Source organism: Oxyura jamaicensis, chromosome 1 (genome assembly GCF_011077185.1).
Source record: "Oxyura jamaicensis isolate SHBP4307 breed ruddy duck chromosome 1, BPBGC_Ojam_1.0, whole genome shotgun sequence".
Classification (NCBI taxonomy): domain Eukaryota; kingdom Metazoa; phylum Chordata; class Aves; order Anseriformes; family Anatidae; genus Oxyura; species Oxyura jamaicensis.
In genome coordinates this window covers 98,307,727-98,324,376 of record NC_048893.1, presented here as the reverse complement: position 1 = coordinate 98,324,376, position 16,650 = coordinate 98,307,727, and the positions used below count along the sequence as shown (strand labels likewise).

At 40.1% G+C, this 16,650-nt stretch overlaps 1 protein-coding gene across 3 annotated transcripts in view; it reads right to left on the bottom strand.

Annotated features, from left to right (window-relative positions):
• Positions 1-1,081, bottom strand: part of GBE1 (1,4-alpha-glucan branching enzyme 1) — a 169,677-nt gene extending 168,596 nt beyond the window's left edge. For 2 of the 3 annotated variants that reach the window (XM_035315354.1, XM_035315355.1), the window contains exon 1: positions 896-1,081. In XM_035315354.1, coding sequence (XP_035171245.1) covers positions 896-996 — 101 coding nt within the window. In that variant the 5' untranslated portion in view covers positions 997-1,081. The remainder of the gene's footprint in view (positions 1-895) is intronic. The other variant, XM_035315356.1, reaches the window with a different exon arrangement.
• Between the last annotated feature and the right edge of the window lie 15,569 nt (positions 1,082-16,650).

Below are 16,650 nucleotides of genomic sequence, written 5' to 3'. Positions count from 1 at the left end.
CTATCCACAGTGTGACATTTAGATGGTAGTAGGGCTCCCAAATCATTTAATAAATGTTTTTTTATTAAGAGGGCTACTCATTACTTCCTACACCCTGGCACCCTACTGAAAGAATTAGGTGTTTTATGGCATTGCATACAGTACTGTGAGCATGCCAGAAATCATTGTTTAAAACACTGTTATTCTGTCATTAAGAGATTAGTTTGAGGAAAACGCTCGATAAACCAGCCTCGCAATTTACTCAATTCTTAAACCCATTTCACAAGACCCTACCCTTGCTGCTACTGCTCTCTGCCAGAAGCCAACAGGCCACTTAGCAACAGTAAGCCGAAGATGTGATTTGTAGCACAGGAAGGAAAAAAGGAAAGGTACGTAGTTTATGAACTCCGATTCCCTCCTGCCTCCCTGCCACCTCCCCAGGCCCTGGGGGCCACCAGCCAGCCCTGCAGCTTGGGCTAGGAGAGGCCGAGTAGCGAAGGGACGGCAGGGAGCTGTGGGGTGAGGACGCCCGGCCCCCTCTCCAGCCGTGCTGGATGAGGCCGCCTGCGGCTGCTCGGCCGGGCGCGGGCCTGGCGAACCCAGCACAGCGCGGAAACGCGCAGGAAGGGGAGCTCCAGAAAGCACGGGAGGCTCGGGAGATGTTTATTCACACCCACCGCAGCCCGACTACCCTTCCCCTCCCATCCTGGCTTGAAGCCCCTGCCCCTGCTCGGGGGGCTTCAGCGGGCCAGCAGCGGCCCCGCCCGCAGCAGAGGCGTCGCCGTCAGAACGAGCGGGGCCGCCCCGGCGGAGGGACAGCCCACCGACAGCCCGCCGCCGGGAGGGGAAGGGGAGGAAAGGGGAGGGGAGAGCAGAGCAGGGGGAGGGGAGGCAGCCGCCGCCCCCCGCCCGGTACCTGCGCTGGAAGTCCTGCTCGAAGGGGGCCAGGTAGGGGTCCCGCTCCAGCAGCTGCGGCAGCTTGGGCGCCCGCGGGCCCTGCGTGCTGGCGGCCGCCATTTTGTGCGCCCCGGCCGGGCCGCGGCGGGCACGGCCGCTATATACAGGCGGGGCGGGCGGGCCGCGCACCCCCTGCCTCCCGGAGCCGCCCACCGGCTGGGGCAGCCCGCGGGGCGCCTCCTTCCCTCCCTCCCCCTCCCCCTCCTCCTCCTCTCCTTCCCTCCCTGCAGGGGGAGGCTGCGAAAAGCGAAGCGGAGGGGAGCGAGCGGTGCTCCTGGCGGTGGAGGGAACGGGGTGATAGGAGTGGGCTTCTGGGGCAGAGGGGGGTGTCTCGGCTGAACTCGAGACACAGCTCTGGGGGCGTGCAGTTCTCATACACACTGTCTGTGCACAGCAAAACGTTGCCTCGCAGGGGTCAAAAGTGCCCAAAACGAAGGAAGATGAATTGGGCTGATCCCAATACATGCCGGTGAATAGCATGGGGAGTTTGTTAGGGAACTTGATGGCCTGATATCGTGTCTCATTTTTGGATAGGCCGCCAGATATCCAAGGCAGCTATTCACCAGCCTGACCATGCCTCTAGGCCAAACTTCAGCACTTTTGTTCTTTTTAAGGTCTAACATTAATACTTTGTTTACACACATAGTGACAACGTGCATTTAGAGGCCTCTTTTGAATGCCTTTTAGCCACGGTTAATAAACTTTTCAGCTCCAAGGTACTTCACATCACTTCCAGAACCATCTCTGAGATTGTTATCCTCAGTTTGTAACTCATCTCCCATTTTGGCTTCTTCTGAATTTTAGTGTGGCTTTCCATTCCTGCCTGCCAGATAACTGGCAGCATAGCATGTCACAAACATTAGCACTTCATTTATAACTGCCCAAAATTGGCTACACTGAAAGCTTCCAAAATGATTTGTGTATGTTTAACTACACCATATTTCCTTCCTTGCAGCAGTTTACAACTACACGGGCAAAAGTTTCAGTACTTTTGTCTTTTTTCCTTAGGGAGAACAACAAATATTCTCTGTCCTAAGAAACAGGAGTAAGAAATAGTTTGTTATAAAACTTGCCCCAGCAGAAGGCCTAAACAGTTTGTTTCTTTTGTTAAAGAACTAGCATCTATGATATAACAGTTAGCTATCATATCCAGATCAGGATTTTTTTTTTTTTTTCCCCAGTGTCCACCATTTCTTCATTCACAGTGAGGGCTGAAAGCCTGCTTTTAGTATTACCTGTGCATCTCAAAACTGCCTGCATGGCAATGATTCCAGTTTAACTGCGTTAAACCATAATTTAGTAACTCTACCATCATATTTCACACATCATACTATGCACATCATGTGTTCTTTTGCAAATGTGTGACTGGCATTCTCACAGCTAACTAGCAGGGCAAGCTAAACAGAGAGAAAATCCAGCTGATTATCAAGAGCCAGGAACTTGTTTTTCACAATAGCTTACGTTTTACTTGTGCTGTTGCTTTGAGGCTTCCAGCTGTAGTGGAGAGGTTGCCTGCTGCTGAAGTGGAAGGAGGAGGGCAATCCCTACATACAGTCTTCAAATTCACTAGCACAGGGAACAGGAGCTTCAGTCTTAGCCCAGTCTTTTTGGTTTTCTTCATTGTCAGAAAGCTCAAGCAGGTTCACAGTGTCATTATTAGCTGTTTGACATAGAAACAAGAGAGAGATTTATAAATGAGCATTAGCATTTTGTATAACAGTAGGAATATTGCTGTGATTTCTAGCTTCCTGGAGATGGGGACCCTGTCTTAGTCTTTGTTTGGAAGATTTTGAGTTGAAATAGCACAGTATCAAGCCTTACATCTAAGCAACCCTAAATTTCAGTAAGTTAAATTCTGCAAATTGCCCCTATCTCTGTAAATAGATCAAGCCCAAATGCTATATTTAATGCCCTGTAAGAATTGGGAAATTGATAACCATTCCATTTGTATCTGTTCATGTTCCAGTTTATCCGTTCATGTTCCATTTACTTGGCCATGATTTTATCTGCTTACCTTGTCAAAGGTAACTCTGCTGTGGTTTAACCTGGCAGGCAGCTAAGCAGCACACGGCCGTTTGCACACTCCCCCCAAGTGTGATGGGGGAGAGAATGAGAAAGAAAGGTAAAGCTCACACATTGAGATAGAGTTTAATCAGACAGAAAAAGGAAGAGAAAATAATTATACTGATAACAGAATATACAAAGCAAGTTATGCACAGTGCAATTGCTCACCACCCACCAACTGATGCCCAGCCAGACTTCAAGCAGTGGTGGCCTCCCACTGGCCAACCTCCCCAGTCTTATTGTTCAGCACAACGCCACATGATGTGGGACTTCCCTTTGGGCAGCCTGTGCCAGCTGTCCTGGTTGCATCCCCTCCCAAATCCTGGTGTACCCCCAGCCTCCTTGCTGGCAGGGCAGCATCAGGAGCTGGAAGGTCCTTGACTCTGCATGAGCACTGCTCCACAGCAACAAACAGTGGCATGTTAACAGAATTATTCTCATCCAAAATTGAAAATACAGCACCATACCAGTTACTAGGAAGAAAATTAACACTATCCTAGCTGAAACCAGGACAAACTCAAAGACACTAAGGCATATGTTATTGCGGTCATCTATTACAATGTGATCTGGCTGAGACACTGAGGCCAAATTTGGTTCTCAGGACACTGCCATTTAGTCTTCCACCTGGAGGCAAAAATGCTGTTAAAACAATGAATTGTCACGGTAACTGAATACTTTATGCATTTGTTCGGGACTGATACAAAACTAGTAGCTGCTGCTGCCTGTCAGCAGAAATAGGAGAAGAGGGTGGGTGATAGTAACTGCTCTTTTGGGCACACAATAATGGCTCATAAAGGAGTGATGCCTAAAGTACATGTCTCACACCCAGTTACCAGTGAGAATGTAGTATATCAATCCACTCTAAACTAGTTTTTAAGGGATACTCGTGATGAAGTTACGTATACTTAGAATCATAGAATTGTAGAATGGCCTGAGTTGGAAGGGACCTCAAGGATCATCTCGTTCCAACCCCAATTGCATGCTGTGCAATAACTGTAGTCACAATTTTTGTAATAGTTTATATGCAAAGTTCAAACAGAAAAAGGGTTGGATCAAAGAACATTCATGATCTGAAAAGCATTGAAGAAAGGAACACTGACTACTCCCGTCGTGCAGTACATCACTTTTGCTCTTCACAGAAGATGACAGAGATGCTAAACAATAGGATCTGGGTTCTGTTAGGCACCTGATTTAATTGAGGCACTGGTTCAGATTCTCCCCACTGTTCTGGTTCTCAGACTGGCCAGAGCAGGAATACAGTGTTTGCTGGAGCTGCCTTCTAGCCTGCAGGGAGAGAAAGAGAGCAGTAGCCAGGGACGATGTGTACCATGTTTCTATTCCAGTACAGACATTAGGGGGACATTGCAAACATTTCTTAACATCCAAACGTTTCTTAATTATCACTTACCTGGGTAGTCTTCACAGGCAGGTCGAATTTTGGGAATGGAGATTAAGCAAGCTAGTTATCCCTGTCTTTGAACTCTCCAAGGCCCTTTTGAGACACAGAGGGAAAACTGGGCAATGTTGCACAGCTGCTATAGCTCAACAGCATGTCGTAGTTCCATAATTTAAACAGAGTTTGGCGCTTCTACTAAGGATGAGACCATTTGATTACATACAAACACTAAAGCACAAAACCTTGAAAATTATGTAAACATTCCGTGAATCCATTAGTATATCTATTAATTAGTTTATGGGTTTGGGGTGTTCGTTTTTGTTGATGTTTTTAAAAAGAAATAAGAAAATTATTGTTTAAGAAATGTGTTATTCATTGAGATTGTCTTTTTAGGGCTTACTTCTGCCCTGTCGTGGTATCAAGAGCTTTAAATAACACGTCTTTAAAGATTAAAAGGATTGTGCAACCTGAACTACTAAAAAGCCAGCTTCAGGGTTGTCAAACTCCACTAAATGCACTTGATTGGAATGCCATTTCCACTTACCATGCAGAAAAGAATGAAACCACAGTCCAACAACATGAAAGTTCTAGCTAATGGCTGCTTTTTGCTTTCACGTTATTGCAGTATTAATACAATTTGGTATCCTTATTTCATATAACAGAGTATTAAATAAATGGAAATATCTTTTGTAGCTGTTTACACAGACAAGATGCTTCATGGTGTGATACCAATTTAAAAAATATCAGCAGATGTAGAACAATATCTGTTGTGAAAATGCTTATGAATCTCACCAAAAAGAAAAAAAAAAAAAAAAAAAAGAGGACTTAATTTAGCAGAAAGTCGTTAGTTTCAAGTAAGAATTTGTAAAAGATTTCATAGATACAAAATAAAGGAGACCTTTAAGAATAGCATAACATTTATGGAGGTGGCATATACACTATTGTATATATGATTGATATATATAGTTCTCAAAAGTCATTACTGCCAACAGTAGCAACCTTCTACAAGGGCCAGTACTGCTATTTTCTGGTATTTTTTTTCTTAGAGCACTCAAAATTTTTGTGTTCCATGTGTATAAAAAGTTTCATCCATAACAAATATATACGCATCTGTTAGGAGCATAGATAAGCATAGGTTAGTAGGAAGTACATCTGCCTTCACACAGAGAAGCAGGATTTATCTTGCTTTGAGATGGAACCTTTAAGCTGGATCCCTTTTGTCTAACTACCTACGTTCATATTTTATGCTTTTTTTTAATTAAAAAAAAAAAAACCTTTAGCCATGGCTTTCTAGTTAAAAGTAGCATTTTCCCTTTTCCTCTGTGTATGTATCATAGTTACTACACATTAAAAGAAAACTGAGCAATATGCAGCTTACAGTATCCTGTGGATGCTAAAATCAGTATTATATTAATAGTTAGACTTAGCCAGGCTACAGCAGCTCTCCCTGTATGAGTTTTATGGATATTCAGGTTCATTAGCTGCAATTTTGTTTCAAGAATACTTTGTGTTGAAGCACATAGTAATAAAATAACTACTTCATTACAACTTAGTAAGAATATTTTACTTTGTATTATTAGATCACTTCAGTAATCCTCCATCTGTTTTTGTTTTGCTTTAGTTTCACCTCTTCTTTGTAACAAAGAGATAAGCATTTGTATTTTAAACAGCAGTCTTCGCAATTAAACAGTTTTTTGTTTGTTTGTTTGTTTTTACCTTATGTTTAAGACATTAATTACAATCACGTATTATAAGGTTAACTCTTGTTTTTCTGAATTCCTGTTATCCCAATTCAATTAGAATTGTTTACAGATTGACAGCACTTAGCGTTCCTCCTTTCAAACGTCCTTTCTTTTTGGTATTTCTTTGAGCCTTTTGTTTCTCTCTCAAAATTCTCCCTGGTGTTGGATTCAGTCTTCTAATTCCAGTCAAGAAACGGTTGATATCACTGCCCAATCTGATTTTAGTTTAACCAGCCGCTCAGTGCAGATCTCTCTCCCATTTTGCGTGATCAGCTTCTGCAGCAGGGCATCACGCATCAGCAGTCACAGCTCTCGCAGCAGTTCTGGTTTCCACTGCTTGCATATTCAACTTCTTTGTTAGCACTTCATTCTCTTCCCATGTCTGCTTAATCAGGACAGCCTTCTAAACTGCACAGATCGCAGCCTGTGCCAGGTATTCTGTCTTTCTGCGTTATATTCTCTTCCACGGCAACATACAGGCTCTTCGTTTTCCACTTGCCCCTTAGTCCCATCAGGACGGTACGCCTTCGCCAGTGATCACATTGTAATTTGGAGTCTGTAAAGGTGAGGCGTAAGCCTTTTGGGCTCTGTCTGAGAGGGATTCATTGCCTTTTTCCTTATGTCAGTCTCAGTGAGTGATCCAGTAGGGGCCTTGTTGCAGATACTGGCCCAGTGTGCCTCTTCCCCAGTTTTCTCACGCTGCTTTGGATGTTTATTTGTGCTAGGTCTGACTCCTTTCTTGCTACACTATTTCCAAGCACTGCATATGCGCATGGATTACTTTGCTGCTGCTTCTTAACCTTGTAATTTCTCTTTTGCCACTTTTTCTGGAGAAGAGTATCTGAGTGTAAATACTCACAAAAATAACAGTTTTATAGCCTCTAAGTCATCTGCTCCTTTGGATTATTTTTTTATTATTATTTTTTATTATTATTTAGTATTGCTTACAGTTCCCTAGATCACTTCTTCCCTCATGCAGGCTACTAACTCATTCCATGCTGTGCTGATACCTACAGCCGTAAAACTAAATGCAGTCCTGTGTCCAGGCCAGCCACTACAGCTGTTTAAATACATCTCTGTCCTAATACAAGGCTTGTCCATCTCTACAGCACATAAAACTTTAAACTGAGCCTGACAACTTTTTCTGCTTCTCATACATCTCTGCCTTTTTTTTTTTTTTTGGCTTCTGATCATCATAATGATGCAATCTTTCAAATTCTGGTCTTTTGTTTTAAGCTCACGCAGTGTTATACATCCACTCCTAACAATCGGTTGCCACTGCAGGAGCTAGCTATTTTGAAAGAGTCTGGAGCCCAGAGATTTAGTCCCTGCTGAATAGCCCATTTCCTTACCTTAGCCATTTTTTCCAGGGGTGGGACGATGGATGTTTCTAGGAGCAGTGTGAATGTCCAGTAAGGGACTGGATTTGTTTTTCTCCTTTCTCTGTACCCCTGTTAATGGCCTTGTCCTTTACAGGTAAGCCACAATATAACCAAAATCTCTGTTCTCTGAGCTGAGTCATGAGAATGGAGCAGAGACAAAGATCTCTGATCACCTAGGACTATGATCAGAGGCTTTTAAAGCAAATATCAGCAAACTCTGGGCTTCCATCCAGCGTCTGCCTAGGCATGAGCGTGCTGAGGCTGCTACCCATTTTCTCCTCTTTCTCTCAGACCTTCAGCAAACTGTCAGCTTTCCTCAGATCATTAGTGATCTTGAATCACCTGGGCTGCCAAAATTCATTTGTTACACTGTAAATGAGCTATCTGCCAGGACACAGGCCTGCACACTGGCTGCATTCCTGGTCTTTCTTCCGTGATGACCGCAGGCTTCTGCCCACAAAGATTTTGCAGACGGCTACTCACCAACACAGCGGAAAGGTTCACAGAAAGGTTTCCCCCCGTTCTGCACTGATTTTTTACACTCAGTGTCTTGTATGCTATGCTGTATACATAGCGCTAGTCCATAGTGTAAGTCCAGTAAATATCTAACAGTCTATCAGTCCAAATTATCTGATTAATAGAGAAAAGCCTCACTTCCCTGGTGTTGTGTTCTCCTTTCCAATGAGCCTCTAGGACCCGAGGTTGACAATGTAAGTCTTCCTCATACAGATGAGAGGGGGCTTGCTTTACAAGTTGTCATCACCCTGAGGTCTTCACAAGAAGAATGATGATGTTTGCAGAGGGGGTTGTAACTTTTCAGTCTTGGGTATGTTTGGTTTCATTTTAAAACCTTTTCCTTACACCTTATCACTGATTCTCAGCTAGATTGAATATTTAAAAATATCTTTATTCTGGGGCTCTCAACAGATACCTACCATCCAATTCTCTGCTATTTTATTCCACTATCATACAAATGTTAATTCTGCTTAAGTCAGTAATTTTAGCAATATAAAATTGTAATTCCTTAGTGGAGAATCCAGGATGCAGGTGTTTATCATCAAGTCAGATACAGAAAGTAGCAGCTTTTTTTTTTTTTTTTTTTTCAAATTCACAGTAGTTTTGCTGAAATACATAGTCAGCAGAGCTGTATAAAACTGGAAGCAATTGTGTCATAAGGTCATATTTGTCATTTAGCTACTCAAGTAATGCATCTGTAAATGGAAGACATTGTGAATATTTATAGTGTTGCAATACATAAAGCCCACTATAAAGTCTGCCTTCAAACTGCATTGAAGCAGTTTGTCAATGAAGAATACGAGATCCTTGAATCCAGTATCTCTTCCTGTTCCAGTTTGGCAGCATTTGCCAAATTTATGCTGAAATTTTAACACAGGTTATGAAAAGCTCTGTATCTGTCACTGTTGACCATGAGCAAATCAGCTGATTGTGTGCTGTCCCCCTTACACTAACTCACTGTTCTCAGATAAATATGCTGTAGAAATACTTACGTATACTATATGCTTTCTCCTGGTGAAGGATTACAAATATTTTTGTCTTGTTTTATTCATTTTTTTTCCTCAAAGAATATGAAATATGAATAATTATGGTAGGATAAATGATGACAGATGGACCAGTAAGTGCACTGGAACCTATCTGCTAATTACTTTGTGTCACCACTAGCTCTCCTAATACGGTGTTCTAGGCAAAATTATTGTTTTGTATATATTTTTGCTTTAATATCAACCATCTATAAATTTAACTTTGTTTTTAATCAGTAATCCAGTTCACTCTTACTGGACTGAAGGAGTCAAATTTAACAGCCATGTTAGTACACTACAAATGACAAATGCTCTAAAAAGTCTTCTATGCCTTTGTCTTCCCCCACCATTAAAACTTAGTCTCACAAACTACACTGAGATCCTCTCCTGGTATTTTTCTGTTGGTCTTTGGCTCTTTTACCCTTTGCAGTTAATGCATTGGTTTATGGAAATGGAGACATTTCTTCATTGATAAGATTGTAGTCCGAATTATTAGGATTGATTCCTTTTTTCCCTTTTTCTGTTTCATCTGTACACAGTTAAAATACTGAATTGCTTTTACAGTTCACAACTTATCTGTTGCTTCTTGGCCTATGCACTCCTTCAGCTGTCTCCTCAGTAACTCTTACATTGTCAACTGTTTCAACACATGCACAGAAAAACTCACAAAGGATTCCTTCCTGGGAGCTGAGTCATTCTCTAAATCAAGACCATCATCCTCGGAACATAAAATGTTCTTCTGCAGAACTTAACAGCAAGTATCACCTGCATGATTTTATATTGCATTTTTTAGCTTCTCTTACTTTAAAAGTACTTGTGTTTCTGACTCAAAATACCACATCATTCACCAAAAATGTCTTTGTTTTCATATAATTTATGTTACCTAATGCCAACAATTTAGGTAATCCTTCTCAAGTCTACGTTCTATTTCCATTCTTTTATTTACTGTCTTTTCAAAATATACTCAATCTTCACTGGTTTGTTTTTTGTACATGCATTTAATTCCTGTGAACTACTTTCCTGTCATCCAGGAAACCTCTAGTACTCAAGGAACACAATCTCCTGTACATTCAAATAGTAAGTCCAATCACACCTTTAAAAGACAGTCATGGTGAACGGCAGTCTGGCTTAAGTCATCTGATACAGCTAACATTTAAAAGAGCTGACTAACGGTGACATGTATTAGACATCCTCAAAGTGCGGAAAAAGCAAGACCAACTATTTATGTCTTACTCTTAGCGCTATAAAATACCATACACATTCTTTGTATTTTTAAATGAACAGACTTGCTTTTAATCCTGTATCTGCTTGCTAAACATAGTCTAGCAGGCTGAAACCACCCTAGCACTACTACAAGTTACCAATGTGAACAACCTTTTTACTGGGTTGACTGGTTTTTGCTGGGTTACTTACAGCTAAGAATAAGATTTATACAAAGTCTTCTGGAGACCTCTCTATTTGAATTTTATAATATTGCCTGAAATAAAACTTTTCAGCTGATTTCTCCAGCATAATTCTTTTCATGTGTTAGGAATTTTCATGTTAGCTCTGTTTTTGTAAATAATGCCTTTATTAAATTTTAACCTCCCAAACTCACCTCTTTTTTTTTTTTCCCCTCCCTGCTTTATTTGTTTGCATATTTATCTTCTGCCTATCAACACTTGTCCACCTTTTTTTAAAATGTGCTTTTTTTTTTTTTTTCTTAACAGTAAGTCATGTTCCACTGCTCTCCTTAAGGAATTTAAAGAAATACAGAAGAAAATTGAGTCCCATACCAATGGATGAGATAGGCTTTACAGTTTCTCTGTGGTCTCATTGCATATTGGTAAAAGCATGGAACTGTGGAATATGAGATACAAATATCAAAATATTTACCTGTTTTTGTAAGAAGGTGCACAAGGAGTCATTCTTTTTCTGTACATTTAAGCACGAGTATTCATAACTGTAAAAAAAACAACAGCAATAACAATGCTGCCAACAATAGAAAAATAACTGCCATATGTTATTTCTTGGTTATCTAATTTTCTTTCTATAGAATGAAGCACGGGCATTCATATTCTCAAAAAAAAGTCCACAATAAGGAAAACTATCATGTTATTTACTGTTTTTCTGAAGTATAGAAACATTTTGTAGATTGTATCTTAAGTCATTAGTCAGGTGTCTTGCCCCAGTTTTTGATATTTAGAATAAACCTAAGTATTTCAGCTTTTAGCATTTGTCCTGTTCACATAATTTTATTTGTATGTTGGGGACCAATTTTTCATAAACATCTAGAGTTCTTTCAACACTGGCACAGTAGCAGGGAACTCAGGTAGGTTCTGTTGTACTTCTGGAGTAAATTAAATTAATTTTATAACTTCTTCAATACTTAGAAACATGAAAAGAAGCCTTTTTGTAAGTTTGAAACAGGTACATAGTGCATTTCAGGTTAATGTATTTTATATACAGTTTCGAGTGCAGGTTTGCATATTAACTGAAAGAAGTTTGATTAGTTTTACTCTTTTCATTCTTTTCAAAAGAGTCTTTTGCATATTTATATTAGTTTTATATTATTAGTTTTATATTAGTTTGCATTTTATATTAGTTCTATTAGTAAAAAGTATAAAGTATTATCTGATAACTTCCCATTATGTTAAAGAAGATTCAACAAAGGCTTTAATATCTATTGCCTTTCATTTTAAATCTGCATAGTTGATAAAATCTTCAAGAATATGGTATCTGTAAATATACTACCATCATTCACAGTTAGAGATAATATGCAGAGGTTGTAACTGTGAGCTATTTAAAAATCAAAAGCAACAGTCAGAATGTAGTCCTGTTTGGAGGGGTGATACATAAAAGTTATCCCTCAAGAACATACCCTTCTAAAGTGTAACCAAATGTAATTATTTCATGTGGTGCTGTATAATTGAGATGACTTGGTATTCCCCCTCTTGTAACAGATCTAGCTGTTAAGTTTGACAAGGTAAGGTTAAATCTCCTTCTCCTATCACGGGTTAGGAAATACTTTCAGTTCTAAGAATAGCTCATTAAAGGAGGATGGAGAGTCTCCTTTTCCAATGTACATATTAATTACCATAACACTCAGTGAATTTATCTTTGCTGACAAAATACCTTGCTTCTGTATCAATGAGAATTGAGTTTCTTGCAGATTAAAACTGTCACTTGCGTCAAATAACTAGGTCCAATGAATTCAAAACAGGAAAAGTAGAGCGAGACTTCGCAAAAATATATATAGTTTTGTGCTAAGCAAAACAGAACCTATTTCTTTCCAGAAAGAATCTGAATTGAGCACAGGACTTAGAAAAGTCAATAAACTCATGATCTGGTCCACTGTTGTTCTGGACCTTATGTGACCCCTCTGCTGAATTACTGGCTTTCTACCGATGTCAGTGATGACAGCAAACACCATAGCAAGTAAACATACCAGTGTGCTTGTACCTCCGAATTTGAGGTGAGCAGTGCTAGGAACATATGCAGTTGGAAGGCAAGAGTAAAACACTTGTATCCTCCTACAATACACGTGCAAAAACTCTTTGTAAGGAAAAAGGGCTAGAGAATACGTACATCACCAGAGATCCACATCTCTTTGTTTACATGGGAATGCCCTTACCCTTTCCCATATTCTTTGCCCCAGCACAGAGAAAATCATTGCATAACTACAGTTTAAGATTTATGTTACAATGCCTTCGTCTGTTAAATATCAACTATTTTTTCACTCACTTCCAAGTGTGCTGTGCATTGCAAATAAAATACATTTCTAAGGAATTAGTAATATATGCAACCTTACTTGACTTTCCTTTCAGCTGCTGAAATAAAATACTCAATTTCTCTAAAAGTCTGCGTAGATGGATGTCTAGTTTATAGACCGCCAAATGTGTGATTTAGGGATAACTGCCAGAATTACAAAGCAAAGAAGTAGCTGCCCTGCACTGGCTAGTGACAGCACTTGTCTAAAATCCATTTAAGGATTCACTGTTCCTATTAAAAGTACTTTTATTTTTGAATTGTAGATTTTTTTAAATAGAATAGGCATCTCCACCTAACTCTCATCATGAAGTGATAAAGTATAGAAGAAGGATTCTGGTATACTTTCAAAACACATGGTACAAGGGGAAAAAACGTTAAATAAACGTTAAATAAACAATTTCTGCATAATTAGAGAGTACAAGACTAGTTAAAGATTCTGTTATTCTGCTTCAAAGACAATAGCTGCTGCTCCTGCTGCAGTGGTGAAGAAAAGCAAAAGAAAAAGAAAAAAAGCATAATTTAAAATGCTTTATTTTCATCCTTCTAATATATATATATATATATTTTTAAATCAGCATGACCAATTTTTCAACAACAAGAGAAAACTAGTAAGAAATAAATACAAAATAATTATTTAAATACTTATCTGTGAGCCAATCTGGTAATGAAGTGAAATACAAAGCATTAAGTCTTCCAGAAACTTTTCTCCAGTTATTTAAAATCTTTTCTATAAATGCAAGACCTTGTCTATGTCTATTTGTCGTCTGTAGGTAATCCACAGATAACCTGGTACTAGCATTCATGTCCTGAAATTTGATTGCCTTTGGCTTGTTTTGACTGAAATTGCATAATATTCCTGTTCTTGTTTTCACACTGATGGTGCTAGGTGATTTGGCATAGCCAGTTCAAATACTGTTCTGAGTGATTTTCCTCTGACAGTCACTGAAAATTCATTGTTTCTGCACGACTATAATCATGAAGAAGAAAAAAAGGAACAGTAAATGTCTGAGCATATTCATTTACTGATTTGACCAAATATTGACATAAATATTTTTCAGCATTCACTAACTGACAGATAGTGCCTTTATATCCAGTAGTACTGTCTCCCCTGGCAAGTGGATAGTTGCTGGACCTCACCTCTAACTAATCTCTTCAGTGCACAGTATTTTTGAGCCTCTACCCACATACTACCCACATACTACCTGTATGGGCCTCTACCCACATACTACCTGTAGCAAAACTCCAAAGAAACGCTCTTCTTTAAACCTAATGAGTTTACAGCATCCTGCATTATTTATTCCTGCATTTAAATCTCCTCAGAAGTACATCCTGTAAATTGCTAAATTTCAGTAAACTTATTCTTTCTAGTTTGAATATCCTACACCTACCGCCTTTTTCTGAGCTCTGAAGAGGCATCTCTGTCCCTATTAACACAGCAAGGCAAACTGCGATTTGTCTCTGCATGACCCTTCTCTCTGGGTACTACACCAGCATGCAGTGACTTGCAATCTCTCGACCTATTTTAAAGAAAGCTGTGAAATGTTTGTCTACCTGTGTTTTGCTGTAAAGCTTTGCCAGTGTGATAAGCATCAGAAGTGTACCTGCCTCGGGTACGCCAGTGTCACAGTCGCAGCACTCAGCACTTATCCTTGTGTTTTTCACCTCTGCTTTGGAGATGCCAGTCAGCTATCTCTGTCATCCCCATTCCTTCCCAGACGGGTTTGTCCTGGGTTTTGACTGTAAACCTCTAAATGGAAAAGCAGGGGTGTAACCTGGAAATAAACAAAGTAGGGCATTCCTCAATTAACAATTCTGCTATTTCTCATTCCATAGTTCTTGGTATATTCTTGGAAGTATCTCTAATCGCGGCCCAGTTCCCTGCTTCCTTCATTCTTCAATTAATTCAAATTTATCATGAAAATACCAGACAATTAAACTGAGATATGTGTAATATCCATGAAGCAGATATCCCCCCCAATTCTAATAAAGTCAGAGGCACTTTTCCTGCTGGTTAGGTTTCACTCAGTGTAAGTAAGAATCAAAATATGACTCTGTACTACAGCTGTTATAGAAACCTAGGGCTGTTTATTTTAACTACTACATTAACTAAACACATTAATGGAATCATCTTTGAAAGCGTAAGAGATGACATAAAGGATTTTTTGTCACCAGGGACAAAACTAAAGGACCTGTTCCTTTAGCCACCCCATAGAGATCACACTTACGTTCCAGCCTTCTCAGAGAAACTTCTGTGGGAGAAGTGGATGCAGTTCGAGGCCTCAGAGTTCTCAAGAGTTCTCGAGGCTGTCCTTAGAGCAGAGCTCACAGTTAAGACAGTTTACTGCAGTTCGTTTCCTAATCTGCTTCCTGCTGCTCTATAGCATTATATTCGTCCTTCTCACCCTCAGGACTTTTTTTTTTTTTTTCTTTACCTGCCATACCTAAAGGCAAGTTACCAAATTCATTTAATCCTGAAGAGTAAGGATGTTAATTGAGTTGAAAATGGTAATGATGCATCTAATTTTCTCATATCTGCTGTGCTCCCCCTCCTCTCAGGACACCCGATGACACCTGTGTCCCAGAACAAAGGCTTGAACGCGTAGTTTTGTGTTGCACCCAGCTCCTTGCCTGACCTATTATCTGTGGAAAATTACACAGTGAATCAAACACGATTCCCTCAATCTCTTTTCATTCTGTACCTGAATAAGAGCAGATGTATGCTTGGGACTTTTCTGTATTTGTTGCTACAGTTAGAGCATAATTAGCTCCATGAAAAGGAAGGGGATTAACAACCTCCACTTTAGCTGAGACCTCTGTCACCTTTATATTTCAGGCTGCCATTTGGATCTTTAGCTATTTCAATTGCCAGTCAAGGAGGGGTTTAAGTCTGTAATAAAATAATACTTGCAATTGCTAGTAAATAGCATTTTACAGCATTAACTAGTCTGTCCTTACAACATCCTTTTCAGGCAGGCAAATAAATGTTATTATCCTCATTTTACAAACACATTGATTAAGTGACTTGCCTAAAGGCCACACATCAATTTCAATGTCAGTGCCAAGATTAGCACAAAGAAACTTCTGCATTGCAGTCACAGAAAAAAAATGATCCATATTATCACGTCCACCCTCCCCTCCTCAGAAACAAGCAAGCACTTTTCAGAGGCTTAGTCTAAACAGCATTTACCTGCTTCACATCCCCCATGTCAGCCCTGTGCTCTGCCCACTTGTTAAACTCCTGCTTGTTAATGACTCAAAATGGTTCCCAGTGTGCCACTAACAAGGAATGCTTTTTTTATTATATCTTGGTTTCAACCCAGCAGCTGGGAAGCACTGCCTTGAGAACTTGTGAAGCTCCCACACTTAGGGCTGAGCTTGTGGAGGCAGATGGGTGAGGGAGAGAAGAGGGAGAGGCTCGTGCTGCTCTCGGAAGGGCAACCTGAAGATGAGCAATGATTTGAGGAAGCAGTGCTTGCAGCAGGGTCACAATTAGCAAACAGTTAGGAGGATCTTCCACCATTTAAGAGATTGTTGGCCTCTCCAATCATTTTCAATTTCTAGGTTGTGTACACCAAGCACAATTCTCTTTTCTATTGCTGTTGTAGCTACTGCTTGGAAACTGTGGTGGTTGGATTGGTAGTATTGGAAATTGAGCCTTCAGCTCTAAAATGCAGTAACATCACTAGTCCTCAATCTGTTGAGCTATTAGGTAAGTTGTTCTATTTTAAAGTTCCTGCTTTTGAATTTGGAAGGAAATTTGGATTTCATCCACATTGTTTGGTTTAGGCAGAGATACTATGTTTGCATTCATTTCCCGATTTGTGAGCAACACAGAGCTTAGT